This window comes from Phyllopteryx taeniolatus, chromosome 1 (assembly GCF_024500385.1).
Source record: "Phyllopteryx taeniolatus isolate TA_2022b chromosome 1, UOR_Ptae_1.2, whole genome shotgun sequence".
Classification (NCBI taxonomy): domain Eukaryota; kingdom Metazoa; phylum Chordata; class Actinopteri; order Syngnathiformes; family Syngnathidae; genus Phyllopteryx; species Phyllopteryx taeniolatus.
The window spans coordinates 6,092,145-6,118,058 of NC_084502.1; the positions used below are offsets into that span (position 1 = coordinate 6,092,145).

The window sequence follows — 25,914 nt, forward strand, 5'->3', positions numbered from 1 at the left end:
ATCTGGTCATCTAGGTCCATTTGTTCTAGCAGACACTGTTCCACGGTCGCCATTGTTGTTGCTTTGTTCCTTGTTACGGAAAGGAAAGTAAAAACCAGAAATGGCCCAAATAATGCAGAGGAAACTCTTAGCCAGTAGCAGCCGTAGCGACACCCCCCGACTCGGAGGTGAACTGCAGCACACTTTCAAAACTGCGCGCGTGGGTTGCGCTCGAGTATAAAGGCAAACTACGCGCGGGACAGCCGCAGTGACGTCAGGGCGGTCGCCCTCCGCGCGAGTATAAAGAAGCCTTTAGTGTTGCCAAGTTAGCGACTTTTCCCACTGACTGCCTCCCACCCCAAATTTTTTTTAATTAAATCCCCACTATGATAACAAACAAAAGACATGAGCTAAATCTTTTTCACATTGTCCATATGTCAAGAAAGAAGCCCAGAAGAATGCAATCACAGGGTGCCTATTCATACGTAGCAAAAGCAGTGATTTATCCACCCGTTAAGAGGTTTATATATACCTTATATGTACTTCCAAGCTGTTAAGATTTTACAGAGGTCACCTTGCCACACTTGTACAACTCAATGTGAGGAAAACAGTTGCAAAGCTCGTCCAGGAGAAATAAAACAAACCCCAGAAGGAAACATACTGTAGATACATAAATAATTAACTAAATAAATAAATCGTTTTGAAAATGTCTGTCATTTTCTTTTTCTACAACAAAATGAAAAAAAAAAAAGAGGTTCAAATCAGGATTTTTTTTTTTTTTTTTTTTTCAAGGCCACATCGCTCAACCTTCGCTATAATAATCAAAGTAGTGAATATTTTATTTTATTTTTTTAAACCGAACTATAGAAATACATTACGTTTTACATGATATCCAAATGGATGGAGATCAACCTATATTTATTTTTGCACCGCCTTCTTACTCATGTAGTGCATAAAGTCACAGCGGTTTTTGTTGTTTGGTTGTACTTAATAGGAAATTCACATTTCTATGACCAAAGATGGGGAAAATTAAGTCTGTTAGCCAGCTAACATTTATGCAATTTGATTTTAAATATAGTAGGGAGAAAATCCCCCACAGCTATCTTAATTTCAACAATAAAGCTCACTAACAGAGGCTAATTTAACAGCGCCCTCTGCTGGTTGCTGCTAAGCACCGTATTTTGCCTCAGATTGCGTCACCTGTGAAATTGGTAATGGAACCCTAAAATCTCAAAATGTAAATTGAAGTCGACACAATCTACATATTTCTTGAGAAGAATCGAAATGACGAATCGATTTACAGTGGAGCCTCCGACGTTGAACGCCTCCGAGATGATATGGATCGGACCAAAAACGGGTTTCTGATGCGGACACTTTGACCCCTTATTTTTTTAAAGCTCCCTTATTTAGATTTCGGTTAGATTTTTGGGGGGAAACTGGAAAGGGGAGGTAGAGCGGTGTCCCAGAATGGATTTTGTTAGAGGTTTCACTGTATTTTCAAAAGATGCATGTGAGTTTCCCCAAAATGTGTCTTTGAGCACTTGTTTTTAATGAGGCCAGGCCACCAGGAATCAATGTCAAACAACTAAGAAACATTTGTGCTCACCAGGAATTCATCTCTTATGAAGTATTTTGCCCTTGTAACACGGGGATCTTCTCCAGCCTCTGGCGTCGCTGCAAAGAGTATGAAACACCTCAGTGAAGGATCACAAAGGTCATCAACATATCAGGAGAACTGGCGAGGGGGAAACAGCTTGATTGCCTTCCGTATTGCTCATCCAAAGAACGATAAACTATCAAACTATCTGTCGTGTACGTTAACATTTTACGCGACGCGAGTTTGGGTCAAGATCTGGACAAGGACCGCTCACCATCATCCGGTGTAGTGTAGCGGGCGAATTCCGGAAAGTATTCCTCAATTTTGGACTTCCCTGCCAGCACTTTCTCTGCAAGGAGGTCCTGTTTATTTAGGAACAAGATGACAGAGATGGTTCGCAGCCACCTGAACACAACACAACACAACACAACACAACACTTTGGATTACACTCTGAGTCATCCAATCAGGCCTACGCACTTCCTGAGAAAAACTTTGTTTTAAGAGTTTGCTCGTATTTTGTGCAACTTCAGTGGCCGCCGGACGTTGTAAGTAACTGACGTGCTGCACATTTGTTGCTACGGAAACCTCACAACACGTGGTTATGTAACCATTGAAGAGAAAAATCAGGACAGTTCACAGACAAGACCGGAAAGTGGCTTTTGAAAGGTAAAATGCATTCAAAAAACACTCATAATTCCTTTTATATACAGTTAAGGTAAACAATTATTAGCCACTTCATGAAATCAAAACATGCCCTTATTCTCTCCAATGACATAACCCTAACCCAAAGAGTTTAAAAATGGTTTGCATTCCCAAGAACAAAGACACCATCTGCATGAGGCCGGAAAAAACTAAACGCTGTGGCTAAAATGACCCATGCACCCAAAACTGACAACAACCGATTCCTGTTGTTTTTCCCAATTCTCCTGAGGGATGTAAGCCTATTCTTCAAGATCATGCAAATGATGTTAACCTTGAGCGCCCTCCGGACTCTGGAGAGGCTTGAGGTCTGGGCTCCAAGAACGCCACGCCTGGACTTCGGCGTCTTTCGACAGGTTTTGGCGGTAGCGGTTTTGATGTATGATTGCTTTGGGATTTGGCCAGTGTCTTAAATGGCTATAAACAGTTCTCGCGTGACCGTGTGTGAACACCGCCAACATTTACAACAACAACAATGGTGGATTGCGGTGTGAAGTTTGCGCTGCCGAAGCTCCTCCGGCCCGGGCGGTGACGGCGCGAGGTTCGACGCGAGCCGTCTGGCAACCATCGTGTTTCTCATGTGACGCAAGCTCGCGGCTGAGCTCAAATGAATTGACAAAGGAACGAATCAGTTCATCAAGGGATTCCATTCAGTACGTTTTGTTGAAAACCCCTCTCCCGCTGTGCAAGTACAATGTTCTGCCTATTAAGGGATCCCAAAAAGTTATTTAATTTTCAAATGAATAGTCTGATTAATCAGTTCTCTGAAATGTTTCCTGTCAAATCTTGGAATAGGCCGGAGAATAATCCCTAATTTGACTATACTGCATGCATGTGCGGCACGGCGGACGACGAGTTGGCACATCCGCCTCACAGTTGTAAGGATCCGGGTTCAAATCCGGCCTCGCCTGTGTGGAGTGTGCATGTTCTCCCCCCGGCCTGCGTGGGTTTTCTCCAGGTACTCCGGTTTCCTCCCACATCCCCAAAACATGCACGGTAGGTTCATTGAAGACTCTAACTAGGAGGTAGGTATGAACGTGTGTGCGAATGGGCAATTGTTTATATGATTGGCTGGCAACCAGTTCAGGGTGCACCCCGCCTCCTGCCCGTAGTTAGCTGGGATAGGCTCCAGCATACGCGCGACCCTCGTGACGATAAGCGAGGCAGAAAAATGGATGGATGTGCCGAAATCATTCACAACACCGGATTTTCATTTGGTGACTTTTGACAGTTCCTCTCTCCCTTCACCTGTTGTTCCAGATGTTCTTGAAGAGGTTGAGAGCCTCCTGTAAACGGTTGGTCTGATTGTCCTCTCTGATCACCATGTTGTAACTGCTACTGGCCACCACGAAGATTATGGCCGTCACGTCTGCCAAGATGAAGAAGGCACGAAAAACAGACAAGTCACAAACGCGGCGAAGACTTTGCGTTGAGCGAATCAAGAGAAGGTAAACTACGTCGCCGGTTACCGTTAAAGCACTGGATCCACTTTCGGCGTTCATCCCGTTGACCGCCAACGTCAAACATGCTGTCAATCAAACGACATACGCGAGGGTTCAGAAGTGAAATACTGACACCATGTGGCAGTCTGAGCTGGTCATACAATGTTGACAATGGATTGAATTGAGTAAGCTGTGATCAAATCCAATTCATTTGTAATCATATTTTCATGTCCACCCACGACAAGATTACTTTTTTTTTTTTTTTTTAACTTGAAATAGGCTATTACTACCAAAACTAATCCCGTTCAAAAGAAATGCGCATTGATCTTGTTTTTCTGTTTTATTTGGTATTTGGCATGCTCGTTTGAAAACAATACAAATTAAATTAGCCCAAAAATACAAAAAATGCTCATTCAGTAATCAGCAGCGGTCAAAGTTCCATCTGGATGAGATCTAAATTGAGCATTTCAGAAACGTTTACAATTTGACATAGGGTCCCATTTAAGGAGTTAGGCGCTTAGATCTCTGTCAAATGTCAACAGATCAGATTGGAATTTCTTGCAATTGAGTAGGATGAAATGTTGGCTTCGATAGATTCTTTTTTGTAATCTATTAAGTTCCTAGGTAATTGTTGTTTGCGAGCTGATTTCACAGGTGACCAACGCTTAAGCCTTGGCACGATTGATGCGTTTGCCTTACTGGAAATTCACTTTGTCCACTTGGAACCTTGTCTCAAATATCCCTGAAGTCAGTACTCTGCACCGCAGCAAATCCTGGTTAAAGAGAAGGGGGAAAAAAAAAAAACCCCCACAACTATCAAATTGTTGTTAAGACCATTGATTAACTTAACTTAACCTCTGAATAACCAAGATGAAATTTGCACCATGCGAACGGTGAGTGCAGACCTCACCTGATCTGTTGGAGTGTAGTCGCTCTGCTTCACAATGTCAATCTTGTCTAGGAAGCTGAGAAGAGAGAACAAAAGGACAACTATTAGAGAGCTGTAGTTATAGTGTAAGGACACATTATTGAAGATTTCATTTGTAAAAAGGTCCGATGCCACATCTACCAACGCTTTTTTTTTTAATGCACTTCTCAATGACACTAATGATCAATTTCCAAACTCATCCATTATGTTTGGAAGTAGCTTTTTTCGACACTCACTTGACAGTTCATGTTCAAATGTAACTTATTTTCAATGCTAATTTCAAGTACCTTTTTCGCACTGTAGCCAAAGATCCAAAGCTTTAAAAAGAACATTACAATTCCAGCATTTCAACAACTGTTTCAGCAGTGAACTGAACCGACCGAGAGTGAAACCTTATTTGGAGTTCCTGTGTGTGGAAGAAGTTGTTACAAGACAATGTGGGGCGATGACATGGTGCAAAAGAGAGGGAGAGAAGCATAGTGGCGTCTGTCTGACATTACTGAGCACATTTCAAAAATAGCTCCCCGGCGCCGCAGCCTCCGGCTCCGTTACCATGGCGACCCTGACCACAGGCGCTATTAATAGTCTATCAGCTCCCAATCTGGTGAGGCTGGAGTGGCTCCAGGAAAGAAAGATAGACGGACAGACAGACAGACAGACAGAGGAGGAAGAGGAGGATAAGCTCTGGCTTTTGTGCTGGACCTGACAGCAAAGAGGAAGGGAGGGAGCAAGAGACTGGACTGTACCATCAAACGCACCAGAGGGAGGAACAGCTGAGTTACCATCTCCTTGTCTAACATTTAATTAACACCACTAAGTCTTGAAGAGTTCAATCATATGCCGCAAAGGAATTTTCAAGTGATAGCGAACTGCTGAAAAGCATTTAAGACTTCAAAGTTTCAGGGCTTCAATTATCAGCCCTCCTTCTCCTCCTCTTTTCAGCATCCTCTGGCCCACAGATGACTCAGCCTCGGCCATGTTTGCTCCCGGACGCGGCTGTTACGTAAAGCTACGTTGCGCTAGAATATTCCAATCTTGGTACAGTCTTAAAACTCAAATATATGCTACTTTCAGTAAGCACATCAGTAAGTACTGATGATCACGCGCCGAAGACAATATGATGATGATGTAGACAGACTGACAGAATCCATGTATTGAACAGGAATCAATCAAGGTAAGCTTGGTCAAACTTTGGACACAGCAGCTAGAGTTGGTCCGTGTTTCATCACCAATAACAGCGACTCCAGCTGCTGACTTTCGGACACTGAGAGGATAAATTGCTCGATGCACATGCTGACTCATCATGCCAACTTCGGAGAGGAAACTAATCTTCCGTATGTCACTAGGTGTCAGCAAAGTGTCAACGCTCAAGAACTTTTTGTGATTTCGAGCAGCACAAAAAAAAAAGCTGCTCAGGGTCTAATTGGCCGTTATGTTTTTAAATGCAATCCATGGGGTTTTAGGCAAATCACGCTAGAATCATATTTTTAAATACACCAGCCGACAGTAAATAACTCTTCTGAGTTGTATTGTTTGTGCACACTAAAAAACATAATGGACATCTGATGCTTACTGCACACCATTTTCTATCTTCTTAGTCCATTTATATATATATATATATATATATTTTTTTTTCATCTTTACTTTGATTATTACCATCTATGTTTCATGTTGCACCAAGCGACTGGGAAAAATTCCTATTTGTGAATCTACCTTTCACTGACAACGGCAATACGACAAGGTCCAGTTACTGTTTGTGAAGTAAATTCAAAGATAGATTGCCTTGATTATTTTAGCTTCCGCACTGCGTACCCCTTTCTATTGGCAGGGGATAGGGACCAAGCCCTACCGTGATGGACGTCCCTTCCCTAAAAATGTTTACAACCAACTATACTAATAGCTTAAAACATAAATGTACTAAAAGCTATGACACCAACACACTTTTATATAATTTCAAGATCAACTTCAAACATTACTCTTAAAAATAAATAGCTTACAGATTCTATGACTTAAAAAAAAAAAAAAAAAGACCAGGAAGTGCAAAGTGAGAGTAAAAATGATGTGAACCGTTTGGACTTTAAATTTCTGCATAAATTGCAGTCTGATCATGAATTTTGGGCCATTCCACTTTACAAAATTGTTGCAGTTCAGAAAGATTGCTGGCATGTCTGATGCGAATATCCCTCTCGAGGCCAATCCACAGGGTCGCCATCGGCTTGAGGTCAGGACTTTGACTGGGTCGCTCCAGAAAACTTATTTCCTTCGTCTGAAGCCATTCTGTTGTTTCTTAGCTTCTGTGTTTTGGAGGGAAAATGGACTGCACTCATCTACACCATCCCAGTACCCAAAGTGCTTTACAAAGCCTCACATTCACCCACACACAAACACACACATTCATACACCAATGGGCAACTGCTGCCACGCAAGGCGCTGCCAAGCCCACTGGGACTGTTCAGTGTCTTGGCCAAGGACACTTTGACATGTGGACAGTCGTAGCCAGGATTCGAACCAGTGACCCTTCGGTCAGTGGACAACCCGCTCTGCCAAGTGAGACACAGCCACCCAATGACTCCACTGGTGCGACACCCATCTTTTGCGCTTTAACTGTTGGACAGATGGCCTCAAGTTCTTCTGCAAAATGCTTTGATAAACTTTTGAATTCATTTTTCCATTGATGATAGCAAGCAGTACCCATACCATGATGCTCCCTCCACCATACGTCACAGTTGGGATAAGGTTTGATGTTCGTTCCTCCACAAATTGCGTTGCGTCTTCCACCCAAACAATTCAACATTGGTTTCATTTGTCCACAGGATATTTTTTGCCAGTGATTTCTGCAATTCTTCAAACCGTATCCTAGAGGTTCACTTAGTTTTTCCTCAATCCTGTGAATGTTTACATTAGTTTTGATACAAATATAAAACATTGTTTGTATAGCATCAATGGAAGCAGACTGTTTATTCTTGTGATTTACATGAAGATAATTTATGCAGACATTTGAGAAATGCCAATTACACGTATGCGTGTAAAGGAGGCATGAAGCATGCCATTTAAAGATTCCATTGAGCTACATTTTGATCAAAAACTGCTTAATAATGTAACTGTAATCTGTTGTCAAGGATTGGATTGGAGGTCATAAAGGTCTACATAGTAAGTGCGTGTGTTGCAATCTAAACGTTGGGTCACTCACTATTGTGCACAGTCGATGAGTTGGTACTCGTTGGATCTCTCAAAGCACACCTTGACGCCCTCGTCCTGCCACAGTGTTTTTGCATGGTCGTAAAACTCCTGCAGGAGTAGAGCAAAAAGAAGCATACATTTGTGGTATAGGAGGAACTTTCATTGTTTGCATAATGGGAAACATTGTGGCTTGTTTTAAAGGGCAAAAATGGATGGGGAACCAATCACCCAAAAAGTACCCTCTGACTCCTGATGTGCTTTTTCCCCCCACAGCGTACTGAAGAACAAAAACAACAAATCCACATTACACAAAAAAAGTAACGTTTATCAAGAGAATTTCGCATTCTTTTTCGATTAAGTTGAAACGTGAACATGCAGACCAGGAATTGAAATCGAAAAAAACAAAAACAACAAAAAACATAAAATGAAAAATACCTAAATCAATGATGTTTATATTTTATTTTTCAATTCAATCTTTTTCAGCAGCAATACTTGTTTCAGTGTCGATACATCTCTGTCTACAATGCCAACATTTATTTTCAATGTCAAAACTTAACAGCAGTGTTCTGCCCACATAGAAAAAAGGTTTCCATAACGTCAACAAATGGTGGACCTGAGAGAACAAAAGAGCCACACATTCAAAATGGAAAGAAATTCAACGAATCTCTTCCGACGACACACCAAAATTTAGTGACGTTTACTTGATAAAAAAAACAATCAATTCAATTTGCTACTCAAAGACTGAGGCATCCGCTGCTCAAACTGAAGCGAAAGAAAGGCGGAGCAGCTTGGCAACGACACGCTCGACTAGCTTGTTGACACCACCAGCGTGTGCGTTGTGCCTGGGCGATGCCTGTGTACACGTCTGTCAAATGTAAATAGAGGTAGAGGAGGGTAAAGAAAAGAAAAACAAACAACAACAACAACAACACTGTACACAGACTGACTTCTCACATTCTTTGTTGAGAGAACAACATACCATCTCCATTCTATACTTTCAAAAAATACTAAGCAAAGCAGGCTCCATATTTTGTGCGCAGTATGCATTAACCTCAGCCAAAATGATGTTACGTTTTAATAGATATTTGGTTCAAAAAGATTTGTTTTTGTGTTGTGTTTGTCCAATTAAACGTTAGAAGACCACTTCCTGGTTGACAGGGGATGACCCAAACTATGTTTGGGTGACTCGTCGATTTTATCGTTCAATTCATGTTTATTGCTCGTGGTGTCTGTGTTTTCTTTTTTGGCAAGCTTCCTTAGTTCTGAGCACTGTGCACTGCTTCCACTAACAACATGGCTGAGAACAAACAAGACGGACGCTGATTTACAAACACCAAGTTAGCGAATTTCTCAACCCCTCAGGCAACTTTTTTTTCCAAAAAGGTGACTAGCAACATTAATTCCTGCTCAGATGAAATGTTATCGTTGTTCACCAACACAACCTTTTGTGAATGGGTAAACAGGAATGTACCACTTGATTCTAAAGCGCTTCCATCGCAATCAAAGGGGATATAGAGGAGTACCTTTGACAAAAAAATGATGAAAAACTATTCGTCTATCCCAATGTTAGTACATAGGGCACTTCCTTGTGCAAGGAGAACAAGATGCAAGATGTAGGAGGTACTCTTCTCCTTCCTTTGCAGTTTTGTTTGATGACGGTCATAAATAAATTGGTGCCAATTAATGTGGCGGTTATGCTGTTTCTGATTGCTGCGTGTGTAATGTGTTGATATTTACCGAAGCTGACTCAACACTGCAGGTGTTCTCTCAGCCTTGAAGTTATTTGGGAAGTGTGCTGTTGATCGGTGAATACAGTAGATCGACCAACGATTTAAGAGAGAGGCCAAGAAAGAATCGATGCAATTTTGGTACTTGAGGATCAAGTCGTGGCTCCACCATTTTTTTTTCTCCATTCTGTTTTGTAACCATTACAAGAGACATTGTTTGAGGTGACATTTCTTTATTGACTTTTGTGAGTAACGCATGACTCTTAAAGAAGTCATATAATGGAAAATGCACTTAATTGCTTGTATACAAATAGTTGGGTCTCTGGAGTGCCTGATCACCCATCAAGTTTGAAATTAAACAAGAAGGAAAATATTCTTCTTTTGTGTCTTTTCATGAGACAGGACTGCCCCCTCAAAACAGGTATGACATGATAATGGATGAAAAGTGCGCTCCGATTCTTGATCCTTGGGTTATATTAACAAAAGAATCTTCCGACATAATGAGAAACCTGGAAACTGTTTTAAATTCTGAATATTTAAATCTCAATTCAATTAATGACCAAAAAAAAAGAAAGAAAATCAAAATGTGTGAGTGGCAGAATTTCTTTTGTTTTTACAAAATAGTCTCTACAGCATGTATGATATTTCTTGTATTGTAGCATCTCTTTGAAACAACGATTACCATTGGCCATAAGCACACCAAAAATTCATCAAACTACTTGCCCGCTCAACCAAACGTCAGCGGCAGAAGGCAGAAAAGTGGAAGTTCCACACACACACTCACTCACTCTGTTCCTAGCCCCCGACTCGCTCATCCAACCACAAATTAAACATTGTATTCTACAGTCTCTTTAATTAAGACAACGTATGATTACTTGCGGCCGCAAACACACCCAAAATACAGTTGTCCCACAACCAAATTTCCACTCACAAATCTAACAGCAGCCATGTTGGACTTGTGATTGACGGTCAGCCGGTATAGCTGGATAGGATGGCGGCGCCCATGTTTGCTGCGACTGCTTTGGCTCACGCCAGTTCCGCCAAACTACGACGCGCTAGCCATTTGTACACAACATCAGCCTACGCTTTGCGGTATAAAGTTCGTTGTTTTACACCAGACTGCACCAATACAGTAATTCTTCATTATTGTCATCATCGTAATTGTTGCCGTGCACATACAGGTACTGTCCAATGTGAATCTGCATGCTTGAATAAGTTGTTTCATGTACAGTTCTATGATCTGTTCCGTGACCTCGTTCGTAACCTGAAACATTTGGAAACTGAGGTAACGTTTCCCTTTTAAACGAATAGAAATGCCATTAATCCATTCCAACCCCAAAAAGAACTTTTTTTTTTTTTTTTTCAGTGTGTGGTTGAAAATAAAATGCAATATGGAAATAGGTGAAAACAACACTAACAATATGAAATAACATAATAAACATTATTGCTCACTCACTAACTTTGGAGGGGAGTGTTTAAATTGCCATAAGTGTTTTGGGATCATAGTTTGTAGTATATTTATGGTTTATATTGTTCATACAATTACAATCACTTTTAGGGGGCCATCAATTATTCGCTGAAATTCACTATTTACTGTGTTTTGATGACCTTGTCTTTCTTTCTTTATTTGTAACGATGAGCGATCATCATCACACGCATGGGCAAAATTCTTTTTAAAAGAACAATTCTTCATGACGGCAGACTCATCATCACAGAAATTATTTTATAATCATGTCATGTGCTTGCAGCAACAACAAAAATATGCTCACGCCACTCCCTATCCCTTCTAAGTGTGGCATCCTTTTTCCTCTCTCTCTCTTGAATTACAACTACACTCCAGCTCACATGAAATATCCTATGATATGGTGCTAATTAGACATTTACACAGATTCATATAATAAATTAGCAGGGGGGGGGGGGGGATATCCCACCACATGGATGCTTTTGATGAGCATGTTTTTCCCTAACATCAATGTGTGATATAGAAGATGAAACTGAAAAAGGAAGAAAAACTGCGTTGCTGTCATAAAGTCATAAAAGCCAGTGGGAATTTTACAAGTCAAAGTGGAGCAGTGCCCCACCAGATGACGCTGTAGTGGGAAAAAAACCTAATTAGTTTTTGTTTCAATTGGCCCTACAAATTCATCCTAGCAACAAGTGGAAATGCAAACATGATTAGCAGCAAAAGGAATCTGAGCAACTGTGTTGTGCAAAAATATCAGTTGCAGTGAACTGCAAGGTTTAACAATTAAATCACAGACTTTGTTAAATATGGGGTTGAGTGAGAAGCTGAAATAAATGTGGTCTGTTTGTACTGGTGTCCCATCAAATTTGTTCAAACATAAAAACCAAATTGGTAAGTATTTGCTCATATAATGTTGAAAAACCTGAACTGAAATTGTTCTCTTTTAAAAAAAACAAAAAACAACTCCATCAGGAGCAAGGGGATCCCATAAGTGGTGCCTAATTAATAGTCTCCTGGCTTGGACAATTCACTGAAGAGAAAATCCCACTGAGGCAATGAGGTCCACACAGGCATTACCCAATGATCATTAGTCCATCTCAGTGTTTGCGACCACTTGTCAAGGGATTATCGCCTGGGATTTGGTGACACTTACCTATGGTTAGCTGCTTACACTCATGCACATACGTACGAGCTCGTTTCCGCTTGACACTGATCAATTACAATGCTGACAAAGACCATGTTTCAATCCATTTTTACAATACTAATTCAATTGTAATTTCCCAATAAAACAAGAAACGTACCACCATTGGGGACGGCACCAATGTCAAATCAAATCTCATTATATTTAGTCCACCTTGACCTCTCAAGTGCGGTTATTCACGCGAAACTTGAATGTGATCCTCATAAAAACTGACCTGTCTTCTCCTCACTCACAAAAAAAAGGGGGAAAAACCTGTAGCAGTGGCCAATGACTATGAATCTAAGACCTTCATGGTGATGCAACACTGGTTTGAAATAATAATCTATCTCAGATTAGAAACTTCAGTGGTTTACTGCAGTGATTCTCAGATGGTGGATTGGTTTGTGCCAAGTGGTCTAATCTATCATGTTTGTATGAACTGTATGATGTATTTGTTGGAAACGGCTATTCTTGGAAAAATACATTTGCTTGGGGCAGCACTGTGCTTAATAATGGATAGGAAGTTTCCTCATCGACGGGAGATCTCGGTTTGAATCTCTGCATGAAGTTTCCACGTACGACCTGTGCTTGTGTGCGTTTCCTCCTGGCACACCGCTTTCCTCCCACACCCCACCTATATGCCGCTTAGGTTAATTGAAGACTAAAGAAACTAAAAGTGTAATGCGCGTGATTGACTGGCAGCTAGTCCATGATATACTCTGCCACAAGTCAGCTGGGAACCGCGACTCTAATGAGGACAAGCGGTATGGAAAATGGATGAAAGGACATTTGCTTGGTTTGACTTGTGTAAAAGGAGGTTGTGACTTGATAACCATGGTAAAATATGAGTTTCTGGGTGAGACCTGTTGCTAACCACTGGCCTACAATATCGCTGGAGCAGCATGGACACCTCTCCTGTTATGTCTGCGCTAACAATGCTGCACTTTGTACAAACACACTCCAATGTTCAAATTTGTGCAATAATCAAACAGCTAAATTTTTATTTTTAAAAGTAAGTTACCCTTAACATATGTCAGGGGATTCCTACAGTTAAATCAAATAGGTTCACTTCTTGTTAGTGAGTACAGTGAAGTGAGGAAACGGATTGCGCCCTTCTGCGAATGCACACCCAAAAAGGTTTCATTGCCTGTAGATGCCACAATTTAGCAGCATAGCACTTCTTTGCATTGGAAAACGCTTGGCCTGACAATATGACGCTTCTCCCCTCACTTCAGCATATTTTTACATTCGAGATGGCTTTATCCTGAGCACAAAAACCACAAATAAGTGAGTCTGTCAACAAACAACAACTCCCCCACCCCCCAAAACCATATGCAAATTGGAGAACATGACAATGCTGAGCTGCAAATATGCGTGGGTCCACTGTACTCCGTGAGAATAAATGTCACTAAGCATTTACTCAAGTCTACAAAACCAATTATTAAATGTAATCTTTTTGTGATTGTGAGTATATTATTAGATAATACGCACAGCTGGAAACTCAAAATCCTTCTGGTTGACAAGGTTGAGGATGTATTCAATGCGGTGCTGGTTGTCCGGACAGGCCAACTGCACCGGTGGCGTCAGAGTGCTCATTGCCGTCACTATGGTCTATCATAAAAAACACACAAGAAGCCAACCGACGTTACAATTGAATGTGTAAGAGCAGTACAAGTCATCCCGGCTGAATGAATATCTGAAGCACACTCAGTGTTTTTAATACTACTCACCTCAATGGCCTCTTTGATATTATTCTTGATGTCCTGGATTTTTTGCTTCTTCTCTCTGAAACACACAAGTGTGAAAGTTTATGGATGATTATGCGTAACAGAGGCAATGGCAACAAGGAAAAAACACATTCAACACCCAATGTTTCCATCATTCATTCGTATTCACTTTAATCATGAATTTAGCCTTCTCGCCAAGCTCTAATTAGAAGACTAAATGAAAAAAATATTCTGCACACAATACGACATGCACAATTTTAGATAATTACAAAGAACACAATAATTCAAATCTGTCAGTTTACTATGCCTCAAAACTAATATTTGAATGGATTTGAATAGACAATCTACAACCCCAATTCCAATGAAGTTGGGCCATTGTGGTAAACATACATAAAAACAGAATACAATGATTTGCAAATCATGCTAAACCTATATTTAATTGAATACACAACAAAGACAAGATATTTAATGTTCAAACTGATAAACTTGATTGTTTTCAGCAAATAATCATGAACTTAGAATTTCATGGCTGCAACACTTTCCAAAGAAGCTTGGACAGGTGGCAAAAAGTTGAGGAATGCTCATCAAACACGTGTTTGGAACATCCCACAGGTGAACAGGCTCACTGGGAACACTGGGAACAGGTGGGTGCCACGATTGGGTAGAAAAGGAGCTTCCCTGAATTGCTCACTCATTCACCAGCAAAGATGGGGCGACGTTCGCCTCTTTGCGAACAAGTGCGGGAGAAAATAGTCCAACAGTTTAAGGACAATGTTCCTCAACGTACAATTGCAAGGAATTGAGGGATTTCATCATCTACGGTCCAACATATCATCAAAAGGTTCAGAGAATCTGGAGAAATCACTGCACGTAAGCGGCAAGGCCGAAAACCAACAAACCAACCCCGGTCTGTTGAACAGCTGAAGCTGTACATCGAGCAAGAATGGGAACGAATTCCACCTACAAAGCTTCAACAATTAGTGTCCTCAGTTCCCGAAAGTTTATTGAATGTTGTTCAAAGAAAAGGTGATTTAACACAGTAGTAAACACGACCCTGTCCCAGCTTTTTTGGAACGTGTTGCAGCCAATGGTTATTTGCTAAAAACAATCAAGTTTATCAGTTTCAACATTAAATATCTTGTCTTAGTGGTGTCTTCTTCTTCTTTTGCTTTGGGCTTGTCGCCACAGCGCGTCATCCTTTTCCATGTCAGCCTACCTCCTGCATCCTGCTCTCCAACACCAACTGCCCTCACGTCTTCCCTCACGACGTCCCTCGACCTTCTCTTTGGTCTTCCTCTCGCTCTCTTGCCTGGCAGCTCCATCCTCATCATCCTTCTACCAATATACTCACTACTTCTCCTCTGGGCGTGTCCAAACCATCCAAGTCTGCTCTCTCCAACTTTGTCTCCAAAACATAGAAGCTCGGCTGTCCGTCTGATGAGCTCATTTCTAATTTTATCCAACCTGGTCACTCCGAGAGCGAACCTCAACATCTTCATTTCCGCCACCTCCAGCTACGTTTCCTGTTGTCTCTTCAGTGCCACTGTCTCTAATCCGTCCATCACGGCTGGCCTAACCACTGTTTTATAAACTTTGCCCTTCATCCTAGCAGAGACTCTTCTGTCACATAACACCTTCCTTCTGACACCTTCCCGCTTGGACCCGTTTCTTCACTTCCTGACCACACTAACAATTGCTCTGGACGGTTGACCCCAAGTATCTAAAGTCCTCCACCCTTGCTATCGCTTCTCCCTGTAGCCTCACTCTTCCCCCACCGCCCCTCTCATTCATGCACATATATATTCTGTCTTACTTCGGCTAATCTTCATTCCTCTGCTTTCCAGTGCATGCCTCCATCTTTCTAACTGTTCCACCATCTGCTCCCTGCTTTCACTGCAAATCACAATGTCATTTGCAAACATCATGGTCCAGGGGGATTCCAGTCTAACCTCATCTGTCAGCCTATCCACCACCACTGCAAACAGGAAGGGGCTCAGGGCTGATCTCTGATACATTGTCACACCTACAACACACCTCACCACTGTTCTGCTGCCCTCGTACATGTCCTGTACTATTCGAACATACTTACTTCTCTGCCACTCCAGACTTCCTCATGCAGTACCACAGTTCCTCTCTGGGTACTCTGTCATAGGCTTTCTCTAGATCACAAAGACACAATGTAGCACCTTCTGACCTTCTCTGTACTTTTCCATCAACATCCTCAAGGCAAATAATGCATCTGTGGTACTCTTTCTAGGCATGAAACCATACTGTTGCTCGCAAATACTCACTTCTGTCCTGAGTCTAGCCTCCACTACTCTTTCCCATAGCTTCATTGTGTGGCTCATCAACTTTATTCCTCTATAGCTCCCACAGCTCTGCACATCACCCTTGTTCTTAAAAATGGGCACCAGCACACAAAATTCTATTGAACAAGCTGGTCAAAAACTCCACAGCCACTTCTCCTAGATGCTTCCATACCTCCACAGGAATGTCATCAGGACCAACTGCCTTTCCATTTTTCATCCTCTTTACTGCCTTCCTAACTTCCCCCTTACGAATCATCTCCACTTCCTGGTCCCCCACGCTTGCCTCTTCTACTCTCCCTTCTCTCTCATTTTCCTCATTCATCAACTCCTCGAAGTATTCTTTCCATCTAGCTAGCACACTGCTGGCACCAGTCAATATATTTCCATCTCTATCCTTAATCACCCTAACCTGCTGCACATCCTTCCCATCTCTATCCCTCTGTCTGGCCAGCATTTATAGATCCTTTTCTCCTTCTTTAGTGTCCAACCTGGCATACATGTCATCATATGCCTCTTGTTTGGCCTTTGCCACCTCTACCTTTGCCCTATGTCACATCGCAATCTTCCTTTTGCCTCTCCTGGTCCTCTCAGTGTCTCACTTCTTCTTAGCTAACCTTTTTTCCTTGTATGATTTCCTGTACTGTGAGGTTCCACCACCAAGTCTCCTTCTCTCCTTTCCTGCCAGAAGATACACCAAGTACTCTCCTGCCTGCCTCTCTGATCACCTTGGCTGCAGCGGTCCAGTCTTCTGGAAGCTCCTCCTGTCCACCGGGAGCCTCCCTCACCTCTTCCCAAAAAGCTGCACAACACTCGTCCTGTCTCAGCTTCCACCACATCGTTCTCTACTCTGCCTTTGTCTTCCTAATCTTCCTCCCCACCACCAGAGTCATCTTCCACACCACCATCCTATGCTGTCTAGCCACACTCTCCCCTACCACTACCTTACAGTCGGTAACCTCCTTCAGATGACATCGTCTGCACAAGATGTAATCCACCTGCGTGCTTCTACCTCCGCTCTTGGAGGTCACCCTATGTTCCTGCCGCTACTGGAAAAAAGTGTTCACTACAGCCATTTCCATCCTTTTTGCAAAGTCTACCAGCATCTGTCCCTCCAAGTTCCTTTCCTGGATGCCGTACTTACCCATCACTTCTTCATAACCCCTATTTCCTTCGCCAACATGTCCATTACAATCTGCACCAATCACGACTCTCTCTCTGTCTGGGATGCTCAGAACTACTTCGTCTAGCTCCTTCCAGAATTTCTCTTTCACCTCAAGGTCACACCCTACCTGTGGGGTATAGCCACTAATCACATTATACATAAGACCCTCAATTTCAAGTTTCAGCCTCATCACTCGATCTGATACTCTTTTCACCTCCAAGACATTCTTAGCCAACTCTTCTTTTAAAACACCATGGTCAAATAATTTAATCCCTGCCCCTAAACTTCTAGCCTTACTGCCTTTCCACCTGGTCTCCTGGACACACAATATATCAACCTTTTTCCTAATCACATCATGTCAACCAACTCCAGAGATTTTCCTGTCATAGTCCCAACATTCAGTTCTAGGCTCTGTGCTTTCCTCTTCTCTTTCTGCCGAAGAACCCGTTTTCCACCTCTTCTTCTCCTTCGACTTCGACCCACAGTAGCTGAATTTCCAACGGCGCCCTGCAGGTTGACGGCGCCGGTAGCGAACGTTGTTAACCCGGGCCACGACCAATCCGGTATGGAATTCTTTGGATGAATGCTCATATTTGTTTTGGTAGAGTTTTAAGCCGGATGCCCTTCCTGTTAATTTTTAGAAGACATAATACAAAACTGACTATTAAATTGTTTGTTTACAATTATTTGGGCCTCGAGAGTGCCCGGCCACCTATCAACTATGAAATTAGACCACAAGTATTTTATTTTGTGAGCTCCATGTCAGAAAATGTGTCTGTAAGGGTGTGTGAGGTTTAGGGCTGCACAATCGAATTTTAATCGATTTTGGCTGCACCGATTAAATGAGCCTGATTGTCAGCGTTTTTTTACAATTAAAATGCGGGCACTATTGCATATCAAAAGTGCTTATTTGCAGCAGTGCCTGCAATCTAGTCAGCCAGCCACCAGGGGGCGAACACATGGTCAAGGGTTCATTGAGCTCTGGCACTGCACTCCGGTGCCAACTTCAAAATAAAAGCCTAAAATTGCATTGATGTCCAATGTAGAAATATATGAAGCCTTTATATTGAAGTTGGCCCTCCCAGCACGTTGGCGGAGAGGTGGCATGTCACGGTAAGACACTATATTCAATCGTTGTAGCGGTTGCCTCGACTTCAACTTTTCGGCTGTCCTGAGTGTAATGAAAAGCCCCCGGGAGTAAATAGAGAGGGAAATCACAACTGTTAATTGCAATTTGTGACCGTGCACGACTGACCAATGGTCAAGTAGAACGGCGGCGACGTACCGCCCTTGACATTTCACCATATTGACAACGGGGATTTTTAAATGAAAAGTTGGTTCTTGCAGTCTGTTACTGCCTTGTATGCATAAACTGTATTTGCTTCCATTAAGTTGCAATTTGTGAACATTTATTCAGTTAGCTCTTGCACAAGTAGAATTTTTTGGGATACTTTTTAAAAAAATTGTCATTTATTCTTATTTCAAGATTCATTTTGAACTGAAGACTTACATAGTGTGTTAAAAAGTAGTGCAATAAAAATATTTCCCGTAACATAAGGAATAATCGTTTGTGGGGTTATTATTGTGTTTAGCAATTTGTCCGCTGCATGCACCACAGGCACGGAACCTCACACTGAGAAATGTCGAGAGAGCTTCTCACTCGCTCTTTTTCTTTCTTCTGTGCTGAGTCTTGAGCACAATTAGCCAATAGCCGCAACCTAGCTCCGACTGACCCTGGTTGTCATGTTGACGAACGCTGTACCGTCAATAGTGGCTCATTTGCATGAGACACACATGCCAAACAGCCCGATTTAAAATAAGGTTGTAAAAGACCAATGCATGCCACGGACGTGTTATTAAGACATCTGGGGACTGTTTTAATGTGTGGAAAAGAATAAGTCTCCTTTAAATTCCGGCAAAATCCTGGGTTCATCTGGATTCATCATGGATTGACATTACAGGGTCAGCATACCAAAATACAGTTAATTAAATTGTAGAGGATTTGACAGATGTATGTACTTTGTAAAAAAGATTTTATTAGTATTATTTTTTGTAATCAGCCACTTTAGGACATCATTTTAACACAAGGGACACAGGGCTGGGCCAAAGGTTTCGGTTTCTTTCCACAGAGTGTAAGCTGCGCACTAATGTCCAACTCTTGGGGTATCAAAACAAAGGATGCACAATTTTACAACCACTTCTCCCTGACAGGTCAAATTTACTATGTCGTTGCTCTTCTCGCCATCCTGCCTTAAGCAGAGCGATATGTCAACCGTTTACAAGTGAAGGACCAAAAGTGCTCACTTAAATCTGGCCCTACCACCATGCACGCGAGGTCAAATGTCAGTCAGTGTGCATGCGAGGGAGAGCGAGTTAGAGCGAAGAGCAAACAAGCCTAAATGTATAGTACTGTATAATAAATATTACAGCAAAAACAATCAGTTGTGTGAATGGTAACTAAGAAACAAACTTGACAAATATGTGTACCAGGAGCTAGGGTAAGTGAGGTACACAACAATGCTTGTTGAAGTGAGATCTCGTTAGGTAAGGTGGCGTGTGTCTTGTGTGACATAATACTTGACAGTTCAAACTCAACTTCAATAATCCCAAAAAAAATAATACTTATCGTTCTTCTAAACTCTTGTTAAACGGTACATAGCACACACCTGCCAAATATTAAGGTGATACTAGTGCATTAGTGATAAGTACCACAACTCACGGGTCCAAAAATGAACTAAGTTCATAGTTCTATTTTATTCCCAATATTGTATGTTTTTTGTTTTTTTTGTTTTCATAAACTTAAGAATTTCAAGAATCAGCCATGAGAACCATGAAACCAAGAAATCAAGCAGCTAATACGAGCAACATCACACATCTGTCCGGAAGTGATGATTCGCTAAGCGTCTGTGTTTGGTTCATAAAAACAGTCACATAGTCTCATATATTCATGCCCAATGTGCACACACCGCTCACAGTGTTGAGGAGTCATGCGCTGGGTCATAAGCTCAACTGCCTCAGGTGCAGATTTCCAACTACAAACTTGCAAAAGATGCCTACGTGCTTGCTGAAGCCGCCACAGTTTATTCAGAAGCTCCTTTTGTGCAAATTACTCAATGCTGCAGTAAAAGGGACGCCAAAGGCAGCCCTTTTTATGGAGCCACAATTTATCAACACCAGCATGTTACCACACCATCATGATGCGAGATAGAGTTTCAGCGTTCCATAACAGAGGCCTTATGTGTACCACAGAAGTATAAAATGTGCGACACTAGCCCACTTGTCGCATTGGTTTCAGTCGACCAATCGAAGACAATTTCAAGTCTCGTTGGATTTGTTCATTGTGCAGTGTTGGCCACCAAACATTATGAAGGGATGGGAATAAGTCAAGAAAGTAACCTTCAAATATATTTAACCTTTCCCGCTTGTGTAAACACTTTTCCACACAAATTATCGCGACATATCGTCTATTCAGCAATGCAATTTTGGAGCTTCTGAATGATATTGGAACAAGTCACAGGAAGGAGTCATGCCATATCGCCCGTGAAAAAAAAACAAAAAACGGCATCAACTCTCTGTATTTCCTTGCATCTGGGTCATTTCAGTGCACTGTGACAATCGGTGCTGGCCTCTCCTAGAGAAGTTTTCGGGTGTGCCATCGCAAGTTTTAAACTTAATCTTACGCAGGATAGGCTCAAGAATCTGATTGCCACGCTCTCAGGAGTTAAATCAGAGAAAACATGTTTTTTATGTGGTTGCTGGCTTCCCCAAAAATAATCTGAGCAATAGTTTTCTTTTCTGTAATTTAGTAATATGTTCGTTTCGTCTTCCCCTAACACAAGGCTTTTTCTTCAAACTTCATTTACCTAAAGTGCAAAACTCTCAAACACGCCAGTCTTCACTACTTTTACGCTATTGACGACAGCACGTGCAATCTGTCAGATTGAGCGAACACCTAATTTAGCACCCGCTATTTAGGACCTTAGCAAAAGATTGGAATCTTAGTAGATCATGTGCAACACACCCACCATGAGCCCGTGCAATCTGTTAAGAGTGAACACAATTTACTGCCCGCTATTTTGGGATCTTAGTAAATCAGGCCCTTTGTGAGCTGACTTTCAAAATAAAACAACCAGTGCTAAGATCAGCCACTGTGCCCAGTTCGCCTACATCAACCTGGGGTGGCATGTGACACCTTGTTCTAAGAAATGTCTTCAACTGAAAAGGCGCTGTTCTTCTTTTATTAGTTTATAATGTCATCCTGCTGAGCACCAACACCGGTTGTGCACTAGGACAAGTTAGTAATAAGTCTTGTGTGTGGTATTAAAAAAAGAGCGGTAAAACCTTGGTAAGCACGATTCAAGGTCTGGCAGTGGGATGAAAGGACAAAAACCCCACCACAAGTAACAAATAGGATGCTTGGCAGCTTCTGCCCCTGTACACTTGTACGTAATATACTCACTCTGCATTGAAGCCGTTGACATGGAGGATCCTCATCTGTTTCACAATTGTACTCTTTCCTGACTCTCCAGCTCCTAAAAGACAAGAGAATTAAACATTGAGGGGCTAACTTGACATGGCAACACAAGAAAGACTACCCAATGTCAACAAATTTGACTGCGGTGTACTTTATGAACAGTAGAAAGGAACATATCATATGCCGTTGATGTCGTTTAGTTGGAACAACTACATGCAAGGACAGAGCTGCATGGTCACGGCTGAGATAATAAACAGGATTTTTCTGCAGGATGATGCAGAAAAATCAATGATGACTTGATACTCTTCTTGAAAAAGTATTCCATTTTATTACAAAACTTAGAGTTATGACAGATCCAAACCAATCCCAAAATTAGATTGTGCTTAAGAGCAACTAAAAAGAGCTGTTTTTAAGCATTTTCATTATGTAAAGTAGACATTTAATTCCCGTAATTTCTCATGTATAATACGCACCCATGTATAACGACCACCCCCAAAGTTGACCTCAAAATTCTGGAAAACCCTTCAACCTATGTATAATGCATTTCTACATTGCATGATTTTGGTTCTACCCGTGTGATCAAAATGAAGTATCATCTGTATTTTGTTAGTTTTTTCAAAGACTTAAGTTAAGCACTTTATTTGAACACAATACTTTTCTTTTTATTTACTTCTTATTTTTAAATTCACAGCCCTACTTTTATTTAGTAATTGAGAAAACACACAGTTGTGCCCAGGCAGAATTTGTAAGATGTGTACATTTTCTTAAAGAAAACATGAAGGACCAGGTGAAACATTTAATTTGATTTTAATAGGATTCAAATTAAACTGTCACGCATTTTAGAAAAGCATTATCATTAAACAAAACATAACCATAAAGAAATTAATGATGGTTATTGTTCAGTCGTATTTAAAAAAATAATAATTCACAAATTCTGCCTGGGTATGTAAATTTATAAGCACAATTGTACATATCATATGTCATATGTACCCCTGTCCTATTGGAATGAAAGTGTACGCTACACCTTTTTCATAACCTCTAGGTGGCATACTAGAATGAAAGTGTACAACTTTTTCAGAACCTCTAGGGGGCGGCATACATTTATATAATGTGGAAGTCTTTTTAATATTCTCCTATACCCATATATAATGCACACTATTGACTTTTGAAATTTTTTGGGGGGGGAAAAGCGCATTATACACGAGCAATTATGGTACGTGTCATAATTTAGAACAGGTGTCACAATTAATTGACAACTAATTGAACGTCAAATTAATTGACAACTATTTTGATAATCAATAAATTGCTTACAGCAGTCATTCTCAGACCATTTACACCAAGTACCGTCTAAAAAAAAAAACACACAGTAGCGTAGTAGGTCTAGTCTAACCCAATGTGACCGGACTATCGCAAAAACATGACAGTTGGCGACACACACCCACACAGAGTGACATGATATATGGACTAGACTTTACACCGATCTGATCAGGCTGATCGTATGGGCCGATATTTGGCATTTTATGCTGATCGGCTGATCGACTGTCATAATTCGCCGATCCGATCAAAAGACATTTACTCCGTGTCGCCATCGTGCACAGTATATTTGAATCCAAAAGCTAGTTGATTTTTTCCCTTGTCGCGTGTCTTTTGACGTGGTACTGTAAATATCTGACGGCCAATAAAGTTATTAAAAAATACAAAATAAAAATAAAAGTCGGTGGTGTGGAACAAACAACACGTCTGAGACAGACAACAAGACAAATTTGCTCTTTCACGATTGCACTATGTCAGACTACTGCAATAAAATCTTGTATTCTGATACCACCGCATCCCGTTGTTTTACGATCATTGGGCTTCATCTTGTCAACTCAAATGCAACCGGATACACTCGTTACCGTGGCGACGACAACCAGCGTGGATCGCGCCGACTGCATAAGAAGAAAATGGGGGGGAAAACGTGTGTCGGTGGTCACCGATGCTCAGGAGAGGACGTTCGTTTAATGCTTTCTTGAGGTATGTTTCCGTACTTTCAAAACGATACAGCTCACAAGCAGGCAACAAAAGTTATGTACCCTAGCAAGCTAGTGCTAGCACGAATGGTTGGACGTAAACATGCTACCGTTCTGTCGAATCATGCTCTAAAGTTTCGGTGTGGGTGAAGTAATTTAATTACAGTAAGTTAGCACCCATTATTTCTGTCATGTTGCAATGTTGGTTTGACCTGACTGATTAGAATACATGACTTGACTAGAACAGTGATTTCCAACCTTAATGGAGCCATGGAACATATTTTACAATTGAAAAATCTCACAGCACACCAACGAACAAAAATGTCACAAAAAGTGGATTACATGAATTACTGTATTGACTTCCTGCCATCTAATAGAAGACCATTCATTTGGTCTGTCTGTCACTATGCCTCACTGGCATAAATAGATGAACAAAGATACATTATTTATAATAAATATAATTTTTTGAGCACTTCAGTGCACAAGTATAGACAGTAAATGAACAGTTCATTTAAATAGCAACATCTTGTGATCGGTAATCGTTTTTTTTAAACTCGCCGATCGGTCCCAAAAATCCTGATCGTGTAAAGCCTAATATGGACGCCCTGAACGGTGAGCCTTTAACGTTTTTTTTTTCATAAAAATATAGAGTAATAGTTAAGGAAGAAGCGAGATACTACAGCGAGAGGACGTGGCTGGGAATAAAGAGAATAGTAGAGTTAAAAAGAAAGGTTCAGCTTGCTCTCATTCACTTGAATGTACATACCGCTCGCATAAATTTTGGCCGCAAGCTTCGCTATTTCATCCACAGGTACAATTTTGTGAAAATTTTTTATTGTTAATCATTGTTGTAAAACAATATATGTATACTTTTATATAAGCTATTCGTATGGCTTGGCGGCAGCACAATAGCCAACTGTGTCTCGCTTCCATAAAAGCCAGAAATGAAGTTTTTTTGCATGTGAAACCCCGCACACTGCGCGAGAGTTCAGTCGTGTTCAGTCACATCGCTCAGTGTGCAGCAGCATTTAGTGTGCATGAAAACGATATCATTTCAAGTCACTGTAACATTTTGCACAGTTTGAACATTAACAGTGCGCCTAAATATAGGAAAACTGTAGTCAAAAGTTAAATACTGTACGACTGGACCATATTTGGGCACGGCTCCAGTAGGTATATAGTATGTGCATTGTGCAAAACAACATCGGTTTGGCTAAGGACCCCCGAAAATGGCACCTACGAAGAGACACGCTTACGAAGCACAGTCTAAACTGCAAGCAATCAGTTACGCGGAGGAACATGGGAATCGAGCAGCCGCGAGAGAATTCAAGATCAACGAATCCATGCTTTTGACAAGTGGAGGAAGCAGTAAAACGAGCTTCGCCAAGTCAAGAAGACGAAGCTGAGTTTCCGCGGAAACAAGGCGATGTGGCCCGAGTTGGAAGACCAACTCGAGCGATGGATTAATGACCAAAGAACAGCCGGGAGAAGCGTCTCTACAGTCACCATTCAACTAGTGCAATAACTCGGAGCTTGCCATCATTCCGGGAGGCTCGACGAAGGAACTCCAACCGCTGGACATCGGTGTAAACAGGGCGTTCAAAGTGAAGTTGCGAGCGGCGTGGAAGCGATGGATGACAGATGGCGAACACAGCTTTACTAAGACTAGGAGGCAGCGCCGGGCGAGTTACGTCACCATATGTGAATGGATTGTGGATGCTCGGGCTAGCGTGTCTGCTTGCACTGTGGTTGGAGCTTTCGTAAAAGCCGGCATCATTTCTGAGGAGCCGCACCGCAACGAGACGGACTTTGACGAAAGGGAACCTGGCGTGTTTGTTGGAGAACTTGCCCAGCTGTTCATTTCGGATACGGAAGATGAGGACTTGGATGATTTGTGGATGAGGATTGATCAAAAAATAACACGAGTACATTGTTAAATACGTCAATAAAGTACAACCGAACTCAGTTTTGCTCCCGCTGCCTTTAAAAAAAAATTGTTTTAGCATGCATGCATGCTACCGTATGTTTTAAGCTA

General features: G+C 41.5%; 1 protein-coding gene across 2 annotated transcripts in view; it reads right to left on the minus strand.

Moving 5' to 3' along the window:
• Window positions 1-25,914, minus strand: part of gnas (GNAS complex locus) — a 36,732-nt gene that overhangs the window by 2,362 nt on the left and 8,456 nt on the right. Inside the window, exons 2-11 of one of the 2 annotated variants that reach the window (XM_061766562.1) lie at window positions 21,856-21,928; window positions 13,929-13,983; window positions 13,690-13,809; window positions 7,837-7,934; window positions 4,629-4,683; window positions 4,418-4,491; window positions 3,746-3,804; window positions 3,525-3,645; window positions 1,851-1,981; window positions 1,586-1,653 (exon numbers count right to left, since the gene is read on the minus strand). In XM_061766562.1, the coding sequence (XP_061622546.1) occupies window positions 1,586-1,653; window positions 1,851-1,981; window positions 3,525-3,645; window positions 3,746-3,804; window positions 4,418-4,491; window positions 4,629-4,683; window positions 7,837-7,934; window positions 13,690-13,809; window positions 13,929-13,983; window positions 21,856-21,928 (854 nt within the window). Of the gene's footprint in view, window positions 1-1,585; window positions 1,654-1,850; window positions 1,982-3,524; window positions 3,646-3,745; window positions 3,805-4,417; window positions 4,492-4,628; window positions 4,684-7,343; window positions 7,491-7,836; window positions 7,935-13,689; window positions 13,810-13,928; window positions 13,984-21,855; window positions 21,929-25,914 lie in introns of those variants that run through there. The other variant, XM_061766571.1, reaches the window with a different exon arrangement.